At 43.4% G+C, this 12,165-nt stretch overlaps 1 protein-coding gene across 1 annotated transcript in view; it reads left to right on the top strand.

Moving 5' to 3' along the window:
* LOC120516038 (doublecortin domain-containing protein 2-like) overlaps positions 1 to 11,398 on the top strand; it is a 140,778-nt gene extending 129,380 nt beyond the window's left edge. The window contains exon 11 of the mRNA XM_039737474.1: positions 8,054 to 11,398. Coding sequence (XP_039593408.1) covers positions 8,054 to 8,140 — 87 coding nt within the window. The 3' untranslated portion in view covers positions 8,141 to 11,398. The remainder of the gene's footprint in view (positions 1 to 8,053) is intronic.
* Positions 11,399 to 12,165: the final 767 nt, after the last annotated feature.

Genomic DNA, 12,165 nt, shown 5'->3' with positions numbered 1-12,165 from the left:
TGTTGAGCTTTTGCTGTAAACTCTCCTTCAGATGCCAAGTTCCTTTTGTAGGGAGCCTTTCAAATCTATCCTGAGGTCACTTCCAGTTTCAGGTGAGCAACAAGCCTTAAAGTTGTTGCCATGGCAGTATTAACCATCTTTTGGCTGCAATTCATCCATCTTAATTCAATTCAGTGTATTTTTGTATAGTGCTTTACACCAAGTGTGGGCGTACGGTGCTGTAACAAGTTGGAAGGTAAAGGAAAGTGCAGACTTTATAAAATATTAATGTGATAACATGTATGCCTATACTGTAGGCACAGTTTTGTTTATACACATCGGAAGAGAAAAAACTGCTTAACATAAATGGAACCTAACAACATCTGTCCATTAACATTGTCATTGAACAACAGAGAAATGGAAGACATACAGTAAACTCCAGTCAGCAGCATCTTTGGAGAAAATAAACCTTCTCGGGGGTCCACAGTCAGTTATAGCAGACAAACGGTGTACTCACACTGGCAATTTGTTCTCTGCCCGTGTACATTTGTCCGCATGTAATCCCAGAAAGTTTAGTTCGTTTGACTAGTGTGATCACTCCGTGCCGGGCCTACCATACCGATCCCTGGCCTGCTTGGAAGAGGTGAATACAAGCACGGTTCAGTAGCTTTCGCTAAATGTACACAAGCACAGAAAACAGACAAAAACTCCAATCAGCAGCATCTTTGGAGAAAATAAACCTTCTGGAGGGTCCACAGTCAGTTATAACAGACAAACGGTGTACTCACACTGGTAATTCGTTCCCTGCCCAAGCACGTTTGTCCACATGTACAGTAACCCTGCAAAGTTTATTTTGTTTGACTTGTGTGATCGCTCCGTGCTGGGCCAACCGTACCATACATACCCTGGTCCACTTGGAAGTGGTGTGCCCGAGCACGGTTCAGTAGCTTTTGCTAAATGTGCCCGAGCACTGAAAACAGACATGACATCAATGATGTGACAAGCCAGATAGTCAGTCATTACCCAACCCACTATATCCTAACACAAGGTCACAGGGGTCTGCCAATCCCAGCCAGCATAGGACGCAAGGTAGGAAATAAATTCTGGGCAGGGCTCCAGCCCACCACAGGGCACACACACACTAGGGACAATTTAGGACCGCCAATGCACCTAATTTGCATGTCTTTGGACTGTGTGAGGAAACTGGAGCACCAGGAGGAAACCTACGCAGACACGGGGAGAACATGCAAAATCCACGCAGGGAAGTGAACCCAGGTCTCCTTACTGCAAGGCAGCAGCGTTACCACTGCGCCACCCGAGTCAGATAGTGCAATTCTTAATTTCATTCAATACCATTTGAGTTACAAACAGGTTTTTATTCTCACCCCCCACATGTACATGAATTGTAGTTGGTAAGAAAAGCTGCAAATTCCTCCCGTAACATCACTTGTCATCGTAAAAATCTTCTCGGACGTGCACCACGATTAACAGCAAAATGCTACACTGCACACTCAATAAATCCATAAGAGAGTAGGGTGCTGTCCTGTCCTACATGACTCCAAAACAACCACAAAATAAGTAAAATTGTTTTGACGTGCATATTGTCACTCCGTGTTCGGATCTTGTTTATAGCTTTACATGAAGTCGCATGGTCATGACGAAAGCGTGCCCGGGCCCAGAACGTTAAAGCTCAGTGTGAGTGCAGGCCAACAGGAAGGACTATGGAGGGGGAACAATCGAGCTTGGGCATGGCACGGATCAAACATGCATAGTGTGAGTACCCCCCTAAAGCCAGATACGACCATAGTGACAGTCAACCAGCTGTCCACCCCGTTTTGGGCATTCTGTAGTATGCATCTATGCATTCCCAATCTTTCCATCTGTTGATTCCAAGGTTCCCAGTATCACAGATGTCTTTACCAGGGCAGGAAAACAACTTTTAAGTATTATCAGTGACACCAAATGCCATAGCAGAAACACCACCAAGACCTTGAATTGGTCCATTCCAGCTCCTCATGACATAGGAGAAGCTGCTGTAGTGGTGTGTGCAGGGCTGTCTTACGTATGGGCACAAAGGGTACAGGCCGGGGGCCCCAGGAGCATAGGGGTCCCACAATGTTTCTGATGCTTATGTATGTTTCTGTTTTGCTATCAAAACAGGGGTCCCCAGTGCACTACTTACCCCTGGGGGCCTATGATGCTGTTAAGATGGACCTGAGTGTGGGTTGATCTGATCCTGAAAAGAGGTGTCCAATAGTTGTGCCCAGGTTACCCTCAGTACATGTTTGCCAATGTCCGTTCGGTCTATTCAGTCTGTCTCACCATCAAGCAGTTATTTGATGGCTCAGCAGGTCTCTCTTCCTCAACGTACAGACTGAAATCAGATGACAACACTACAAAGTCCATCAGTGGTCTTTAGCTAAAGTTTCTGCTTTACCTGGTTTACTGGTACAGAAAGGACAACATTACACATCCACAATGACAACATATATAAAGCTCCTCATCGCAGAAGTGTTATAGTTTGACATGGCTCTCCTCATTCCTGTATCCTTTCTTTCTTATCGGGGCATATTACATCAACAGATTGCAGCTCACAGAAGACAAAACAAAATGTTCCTGATTGCATTTTCCTTGAATGAATTATGCAAAATTATGCAGTTTTAATATATGCTTCTATAGAAGAGCAAAAAATGTAACAGCTGCGTTCAAATGGGTCGACATGATTTAATAACTGATCCTGAATAAGGATGTCTGCATTCACTGCCCCAATTCCCTAGTGATGATCACTCTGTACAAAAGACGGTGGGATCAGTTTGAGGAGAAAGCAGTCGACAGAGAACTGGTAAAGAAAACCAATGGGGGTTGTACCCTAGCAGACCCCTTATTACAGAGGATTCGGAAAGTATTCAAACTCCTTCGCTTTCTGCCCACTCTGTGTTTTAGATTTTATTTTAAATGGACACATTTCCCATCTTTGTCCGCCAATCTACACTAAATAACCCATAATGACAAAGTCAGTCAGTCATCTTTCAACCCGCTATATCCTAACACAGGGGTCTGCTGGAGCCAATCCCAGCCAACACAGGGTGCAAGGCAGGAAACAAACCCTGGACAGGATGCCAGCCCACCGCAGCATAATGACAAAGTGAAAAATGTTTTCTGTAACTGAAATCTCATCATAATTCAATACTTTGTAGAAGCCCCTTTGGCAGCAATTACAGCTTCAAGCCATCTTGTGTAAGTCTCTACAAGCTTTACACAGCTGGATTTGGGCTGTTTATGCCATTCTTCCTAAGAAGCTCCATTAGATTGGATGGGAAGCATCTTTAACTCTTTCAGGGTGGATGCTGACTTTTGTCGAAATTCAGGGGTGGAGGACAGTAATCAGCCGTAAACTGTGACAAAACTCGCCATTATGTTGTAGTTTGACTCTCTTTGCTAGATGGAAAGTTAGCTTTGTTGATTTGACCTCGCTCCCCTGTACGTTCATGAGTAGTGAAGAGCAAACAACCTACATGGCATCGACATCCAGAGACCAAAGCGAATGCGCAGTGCAAAATACTACTTAGACGACATTTTGTGTATTATCGCTGAATTGGACTCTGACTTCTCGGCCTCTGATTTTGATGCAAGTGATCTGGGGATGGATATCGAAAATGAAGATGAGGTGCCAGCATCTGCTGATCAGTCCCCAGCTGATTGTGGTGTTGAACACGTCGGTGTAGCTGATGTGCCTACAGCAACGTTCGCCTGGGAGGACCACCACTTCTAATGACAAGAAGTACAAGCCAGATTGTATCACACTGTGACTGCCACCTGCCGCACAAAGAGAGCCAGGCATTTGGCCTGCCATGCAGCTGCTGCTGCTAGAGATGCCAAACAGGCACCGACATCAGCCACAGCACGCAGCAACAGACGTTTTGAGCTGATTTATGTGTCAAACTATGGCTTTGTGTGCTTTTCGTAAACTGAATTTTTTGGAACTGACTCGCAGTTAGGAGACCCAGGTTCGTTTCCCGGGTCCTCCCTGTGTGGAGTTCGCATGTTCTCCCCGTGTCTGCGTGGGTTTCCTTTCGGGTGCTCTGGTTTCCTCCCACAGTCCAAAGACATGCAGGTTAGGTGCATTGGCGATCCTAAATTGTCCCTAGTGTGTGGGTGTGTGTGTGTGCGCCCTGCGGTGGGATGGCGCCCTGCCCAGGGTTTGTTTCCTGTCTTGTACCCTGTGTTGGCTGGGATTGGCTCCAGCAGTCCCCTATGACCCTGCAGTTAGGATATAGCGGGTTGGATAATAAATGGATGGAGATATTCAGGCCTTCAAAGAGTTATACTGCCATCTTCAGGTCTCTTTACAGATGTTATATCGGGCTTAGGTCTGGGCTTTGTCTGGACCACTCTAGGACAGTCAGAGACTTCTGCTGTAGCCACTCCAGTATTGTCTTGGCTTTATACTTCAGGTCATTGTCATACGGAAAGGTGAACTGTCTCCCCAGTCTGAGAACGCATGCACTCTGGAGGAGGTTTTCTTTAAGGTCCTCTCTGTATTAGGCTGCATTCATCCTTCCCTCAGTTCTGAGAGGCATCCCAATAGTATGATGCTGCCTCCATCATACTTGACCATAGGGATGGTATATGGTAAGTGGTGAGCAGTTCCTGGTCCTCACCAGTTCTTGGAGTTCTGTTCAATGAATTACATTTTTGTCTCTTTAGGCCAGAGAATCTTTTCCCTCATACTATCCGAGTCCTTTAAATTGTCATATGCCTTTTACTTAAGTTTGGCTTCTACGTAGCCACTCTATTATAGACGCCCTATTGATGGAGTGGTGATGATATAGTCGTTCTTTCCAACAGGTTTTCCCAGCACTTTGAAACTCTGCTAGACTGTCCATTTGGTTCTTGGTCACCTCCTTGACCAAGGCACTTCTTGCCTGATTACTCAGTTTGCTTTGACTGCAAACTCTAGGAAGAGTCCTGGTGGCTCCAAACGTCTTCCATTTTAGAGTTTCTGAGGCCGATGTGCTAACGAAAACGCTCAAAAGCTTTAAAAATGGTTTTATCCCGTATGCCAGTTTGATCGTGCGGAGATCAACAGAGAATTCTTTTCGACTTAAATGCTTGGGTTTTTGTCCTGGCCTGCAGTGTGAATTGTGGACCTTACATGCACAGGTATGTGCCTTTCTAAATGATGTCCAATCAATTTAGGTTTTCACAGGTGGGCTTCAATCAACTTCTAGACACATCTCAAGGAGGATTAAAGCAAACAGGATGCACCTGAGTACAGTATGGTGTGCCACAGCAAAGGGTCTGAATACTTACATGAATGAAATTTGCAGACCTTTCCAAAACGATGTTTTTACTTTTTCATTATAGGGTTAGTGAGCGTAGATTAAGGGGCAAAACTTAAACCTACAACACAATAAAACATGCAGAAAGTGAAGAGGTCTGAATATTTTATCATTTCCTATGAAAAAGATAAGTAAAAATAAAAAGGAGTTAGGGTACCAATGGTACACCCTGTATAATTAACAAAAAGTTTTTAAGAAAAATGCAGTGAGAGCTGTCGTATTCAGAAGTCTTTCCTGAGGCAAGTCTGGTTGCCATGTTTGCGGTGGCCCATTTAAGGTTGATGGCAGGAAGAGGCGGATTGAAGTTGTCGGAACCCAAAGTTCTCATCGGTGATCTTTTAGCCTGCACAGCTTTTGCATGCGTGCGCGTATTGATAACCTTTCCTAAGTTTAAAGCTGGTGCCCTGATCAGGTGTCTGCAGGTTGATAGGTAGACTCATTTTGATTTGCTTGGAGGCGGAGCAACGGTTTAAAATATTTTCATCCATCCATCCATCCATTCATTATCCAATCCGCTATATCCTAACCACAGGGTCACAGGAGTCTGCTGGAGCCAATCCCAGCCAAAACAGGGCACAAGGCAGGAAACAAACCCTGGGCAGGGAGCCATCCCATCTCAGTACTTCGATTTCACTTTAACATTCTGGTTATTGATTGTTTAGTCTTCTTTGTTTGCGTTTCTTAATTTTCCAGAATATGTGTGTGTCTTTTGTGTTTTGCTTAAGTGCTGCTGTACTGCTGGAAATGTAAAGATGGAAACCTCATCCCACCTTGGCGAATGGTAGCTCTCAGAAGCTGAGGTAGGATAGGTGCCCTGCGATGGGCTGGCACCCTGCCCGGGGTTTGGTTGGCTGGGATTGGCTCCAGCAGAGCCCCGTGACCCTGTAGTTAGGATATAGTGGGTTGGATAATGGATGGATGGATGATTACCAGAGAATGGGGCCGATTGATCTACGGAGTAAAAAAAGAGTGCTTCATGTGAGCAGATCTAACCAACTGAAGAGCAGAGTGGTGGGCTGCCATATAGGAGCTGTAAGTTTATTCAAATCCTGCGGCGGGAATGCCTACAGATGTCTTCATTTGTGTGGCTTCAGCATAGTGCTCAGTGTTTGGAGAATTCAAGTTTTCCGGATTTTTCATTTTTTAAATATTTTCAAACCGCATTTGCTTGAATCCGTAGATTTGGAAGCCACAGATATGGAGAGCCGTCAGTACAAAATAACCACTGCAGGTTGCTGGCTCTGCCCGACCAATAAGGGCGCTCTCGCTCATCTTCTGGCTGCTGTATGTCAATAATTTTACTCTTTATCAACAACGTGTTTGCAGGTGATGGAGAGGTTAAGTCTGTTGTATCATTAATAATTAAGATTTAGTTCTGATTTGTGAACTAAAGGAGTGTACTTGCTGGCGCAGTGCTAATGTAAGTCATGGCGTTCATTTACATTCACTGTTAACAGTTATTTCTGATTTTTTTTTTTTTTTGATTTGATAAACTTTATTAATTCCCTAGGGGAAATTCTCTTTTCGTATGACCTTTGGAGGTAATGGCACAGGGCCAGCCATTGCACAGCTCGTCAGATACAATTCTCAGGGGCCTTGCTCAGAGTAAGATCCCATCTGGGTGCCATTCTTGTACTTCCTGATTGGTTCATATTTGCAAGGGGTGTAAAGAGTAACAGAAAAGTAATTAGTATCGTGAGAACTTTTTTGAGGATGCGATAAGTAGAGTAGCTCCATTAAAAAATGTTACAAGTAATTAGTCATTTGTAGGGGATTATATTCTTTATGTAAAATTCCCCAGATTTATTCATCTTAGTATATCTGCTGTGACAGATAGAGGGCGCTATCGTCCTCTTGAACCCTCAGACAATACGTCAGACACCAGGTCAAAGTCCAATAAGTTGTCTTTTTATTAATAAACAGTGCACAAAGCACCCTCCTCTCTACAATACTCATAAACACAATCAAGTCAATAATCAATAAACTCTCCACCACTCCCAGACGCGTTGCCACCCTTCCACCCAGCTCAGCTCGATGTCTGGGATTTCCCATAGTCCTTTTATACTCCTTGACCCAGAAGTGCTCCTGAACCCGCAGTCCGTGTGACTTCTTAGCACTTCTGGGTCAGATAAAAAAAACTCCTCTTCTTCAACCAGGAAACACGTCATTCCCTTTGGCCATGTGACTCGGACGCACTTCCGGGTTGTAAGGAAAACCTTTGTTGTTCCTCTCTGCAGTGCCTTTTAGCAGCCCCCATGGTATCCAGCAGGGCTGTGGATAAAAACTCCATGGTCCATAATTCCCTGCTGGCATTCGGGGCACCTCCATGCTGCAGGGAGGGCTCCACCTGGAGGCCTGGAGGTACTGGCCGGGATGACCGGCCGGCCATATTCCACACTGCAATTAAGAAAGACAGAAAGAATGAAAATGTACATTAATTAAAGCATCTCAGAAGAATAAATACTAAATAACCAGAGGAAGATCATTTTGTCTGTTAACAGTATTATAAGAAATATATGACTCGTTAATCTGGACGACTGCTTCATCTACTCTGTTTTCTGTTTATTATGTGACAGCCTGTAACGCAGATTTAGATTCAAAAATGCACTCTCCGTAGATCTTGATTAATATAAATGTTGTTATATTTATTTTTTTAATATTTTTTGGCTGCGGATTGAGGAACCTTACAAACATTTTAACTTGTCCTCTTAATTTTGTCGCCTTCCCTTTAGGTTAACAGTCCGTCAGGAGTAAGTGAAGCTCCTGACAGTGAAAGAAACGAAAGTAGAGAGCGAAAAGAAGGAGAAGAAGAAGAGTAAAGAGAAATCCAGACAATGACCATCCAGCATGTCACGATACTCTAAAAAATACAAGATGGTGGGAGGTGGACACCCATCATGGGCACAATGATTGTAAGGTATCCAGATGCACAAGTTATGAATATTAGAGCACAGAGAGACATTAAGGCAAAGTAGTAAAGCTTCTTGTTTGGAGTGCGTCACAACACACATCGATAATTGTCTACGCTAGTAGTGGTTTTCAAACTCGGTTGTGGTGAACTCGTGTGACTGCTGCTTTTTAATTAAAACACATTTCTAAATTAGAAGCCAATCCCTTGCACACGCTGACACAGTTCCCTGTTGATTGTCTTAATAGTTTAGGTGTTTAATTTTCAGAAAGTGTTAGGAGTTATAATATTATTTTAATTACTGTACTTAGGAACATGTTTAATAATGTTGTATTTTTTACATTTTTAATTTCATTTACTTGAACCGTTCGGTGTTTAAATTGCTGAAAATTAACTACCACTTATAAGCGAGTAGCAGCTCATGCAAAGAAGATATCTGGCAGACCCAGGAGACCCAGGGCCGTCTTCACAGCATCATAAGCCCCCCGACAAAGTAGTGCGATGGGCCCCTGTTTTGATAGCAAAACAGAAACATACATAGGCATCAGAAACATCGTGGGCCCCTATGCTTCTGGGACCCCCAGCCAGTGCCCATATGTTAAGATGGCCCTGTGGAGACCCTCATTTGGTAGCAACTGGGCCTATGTATTTTCATCTTAGTAGATCAATTGCAACGGACCTCTCAAGTTAGTCTAAGCTGGGTCTGAAGATATGGATTAATGCAATGAAAGAAAATATGCAGAACAAAGCCGGAGTTCATCTGAACTTGTACTTAGCTCCAGGAGCAATTTTTCAGGAATGAGTCCAGTTGCAGACCTCATCAGCTCTTCTATACAGTAGCGCCACTGGACACCCAATTGGATTGCAGGTTTTTGTTACCTGGTTTACTCAACTTGAGTCAGATGACTCCTCCTCCAACCCTAATCTTAACCATAGTGCAACCAGGGGTTATCACTAACATATAATACAGGGAGATTGTAATGGCCGAGGCCTCGTGTTATGATGTGTTACTCTCATAATAATGAAGCGATAGAAGCAAAATAGATGCAGTGCATACCTTGATTCACATTTGGTGTTGGAAATGGTCGCCTTCTTCTTGCAAACAAGGATCGACATGGCGCTCCATATTGGCAAAGATAGCCGCAAGCATTGTAGGCATGATGACAGTGATTTCCTGTTCAGTATTTTTCTATAATTGCTCCAGAGTATGAAACTTGCTCTTGTACACTTTTTCTTTCAGCACTCCCCAAAGGAAGAAATCTGGAGGTGACATGTCTAGGGAATGAGGTGTCCATAGTCCCTTTGAAATGACCCGACTGCCAAAAAACGATTCAACTTGTACCATGCCATGAGCTGACGTATGGCAGGTTGCCCCATCTTGCTGGAAATAACCTTCACTGACCTCATGGTCATCCAGCCCCTTCATAAATAAGTCAAAAAGAGAGCCATGCCTCACTCATTCATACATTTATCTAAGAATACTTTATTTGCATTGTTTCTTTTATGAAGACAGTAATACATCATAACTCGGGGCCCTGCCCATTAGAATCACCCTGTAATACGTGGCAACCTCCCTAGTGGAGTGGAGGTCCACATCTAGAGTCTATTGATTTTTCAGGTTAAGTGCCCTGCTCAAGAGTCGAATAAAGTAGGATCCCTTCTGGAGGTAACAGGATTTGGTAACAGGACCATCCCGATACCAGCGCAGATCCTTAGCCACAGAGCTTCCATTCTGTCCTGTTTAATGCTACCATTTATTTGGGTTGTTTTTGCTGCCATCTTGAATTTTAACAACCAGCAGCACGTTTGGAGACCATCGCTAAGACAGCCTTTTGCGTTACTAGTGGCACATCCTCTGAAGTCGTGACTCACGGGTGATCAACACTACGGGTTCAAAGTTCCTTGAAAAGAGCACTTCCTTATCTGACCTGTGGGCTCTTAAAACCTTGTGTTAACTTCTTTGCTACAAAATTTATTTTGTGATATTTCCAGTTCTGAACATTTTGCAAACATACTTCTGCTTTTGATTTTTGTCTCACGTCTTGACAATATTGCTCGTGTTTTTGAAGTCATGGTTTTAACCCTTTATTGCTGTTTTACATCCGTCTCCTGGTGCTCCTAAAAAACGTCTCGTCAGCCTCGCTGGCAGATCATTGATCTTGACATGGAGCGCATCAGTTAACCCCGTAGCTACGGGTCAGACCACTTTCAATGTGTTCCAGTTAACCTAATCAAGACAGTAAAGACTCCATTATGGTCTCCAACGCATATTAAGTACATTTCTACGGAAAAATTATACAGTGTTGAAAACTCATTCAAAGAGACATTTGTTTTCATGGCTTCCAAATGAAAGAATGGTTTGGACTGTAAATCAGCCGCTACCTAGGGGTCCCCAGGCCTGAGTTTGAAAACCACAGAAGCAGAAGCTTATCAGTCAACCTCCTCTAGTGCTGTAGTTGTATTTAAAGAGAAAGGAAAATGAAGATGTACTGTAGTCTACCTGTAAAAGCAAAAAATGAAAAACTAGCTTGTATAGAAAGGAAAATATGCAATGAAAAATATAATAAAGTATATATATATATCTATTTATTTACATAAATGTGTGTATATTGTTATGAAGAGGTCCGTAGAGGCAGCCATTTGTCAGCCTACCATCTGTGTAGCAGGGGCATATTCTTTTAACTGTCTGGTTTAACTGAGGGACACACACATGAGCTCGGACGGACGTCATCTCAGCCCTTCTGGTGTATTCCAGTTGAAGAGTCTCAGGCCCACACGTGATGACCGAGTGACTTTAACCCCTGCATCTGTCAGGCAACCAGGACAATTCGAGGAATCCACCCCATGGTATTGAGGGAACGGTTACCACACGACAGCTTCGCAAACACATGGGACTGATCTTTATGCCAGGTGTTTTTGATTGTTATATGTAACATGAGTAGCACACTGCCATTTCAACACAGATTGAACATGCAGTTCTTTAAATCAACTATATTATTATTATTATTATTATTCATAATGTTGTTTTTGTTGTTGTTCTTGTATAGTAAGCATATTGGATACAAGATGAACTGTTCATTATCTGGTTGTATTATTTTACCAACACTCACGTTTGTACTCTGCTTATATTTTGGACAAATTATCTATAATACATGATGAATAAATTTGTATCTTCCTCTTCTGTCTGTTCTGGTAGTCGAGCTAATTGCCTGGGGTTACACGTGTAAAATAAGGGGGGATGTTCTGAACAACATTAGCAGTCAAACCTGACAGTGTGGTAAGCATATGGGATTTGACATAAGCAGTTTTATTGCCTACACAATAAAGAGTATAAAGAGGTAAAGTGAAACATGAGTAGCCATTTCATCACAGATTAATCATGCAGGTCTTTAAATCAAGTATATTATGTGACCACAAGGGGGCGTCACTGAGCCCCAAACCACAGACACAATAATGCCTAGGCACAATTCTGGGTTCAAATAAAAGATTTTGACTTGCTTCCAATACCTTCTTACTCACACTCTACCCACAATGCACTATTATCAGTCCTCTCCTTCCAAAATCTCTGCTCACTGCCTCCCAACTCTAACTTGATTAAGTGAGATGGTGGGCTGTCTTTTAAATTTGATCCAGAAACTGCTTCCAGTGTCATGCCCAGGTCATCCAGAGCATTTCTGGGTCATGCGGAAACCAGGCCAGTCCTCCCCCCAGCAGCACCCTGTGGCGGTATCCAATGACCCTGACAGAGCTGCCTTTCTGGACTTCAACTCCCATGCTACTCTACGGGTGTCTTATTTAGGTTCAGCCCTGAGGAACACTGCCACCTGTCATTTGGGGGAGTGAACTGCTTCCAGTATGTCCATCCGCCCAGTCCATCTATTTTGGCATCCTAGCCGGGCAAGAATCTTTTCTTTATTCCAGGCAGGACACCTCTCC

The sequence above is a fragment of the Polypterus senegalus genome, chromosome 15, assembly GCF_016835505.1.
Source record: "Polypterus senegalus isolate Bchr_013 chromosome 15, ASM1683550v1, whole genome shotgun sequence".
Classification (NCBI taxonomy): Eukaryota; Metazoa; Chordata; class Cladistia; order Polypteriformes; family Polypteridae; genus Polypterus; species Polypterus senegalus.
This window is presented reverse-complemented; position numbering and strand designations above follow the sequence as displayed.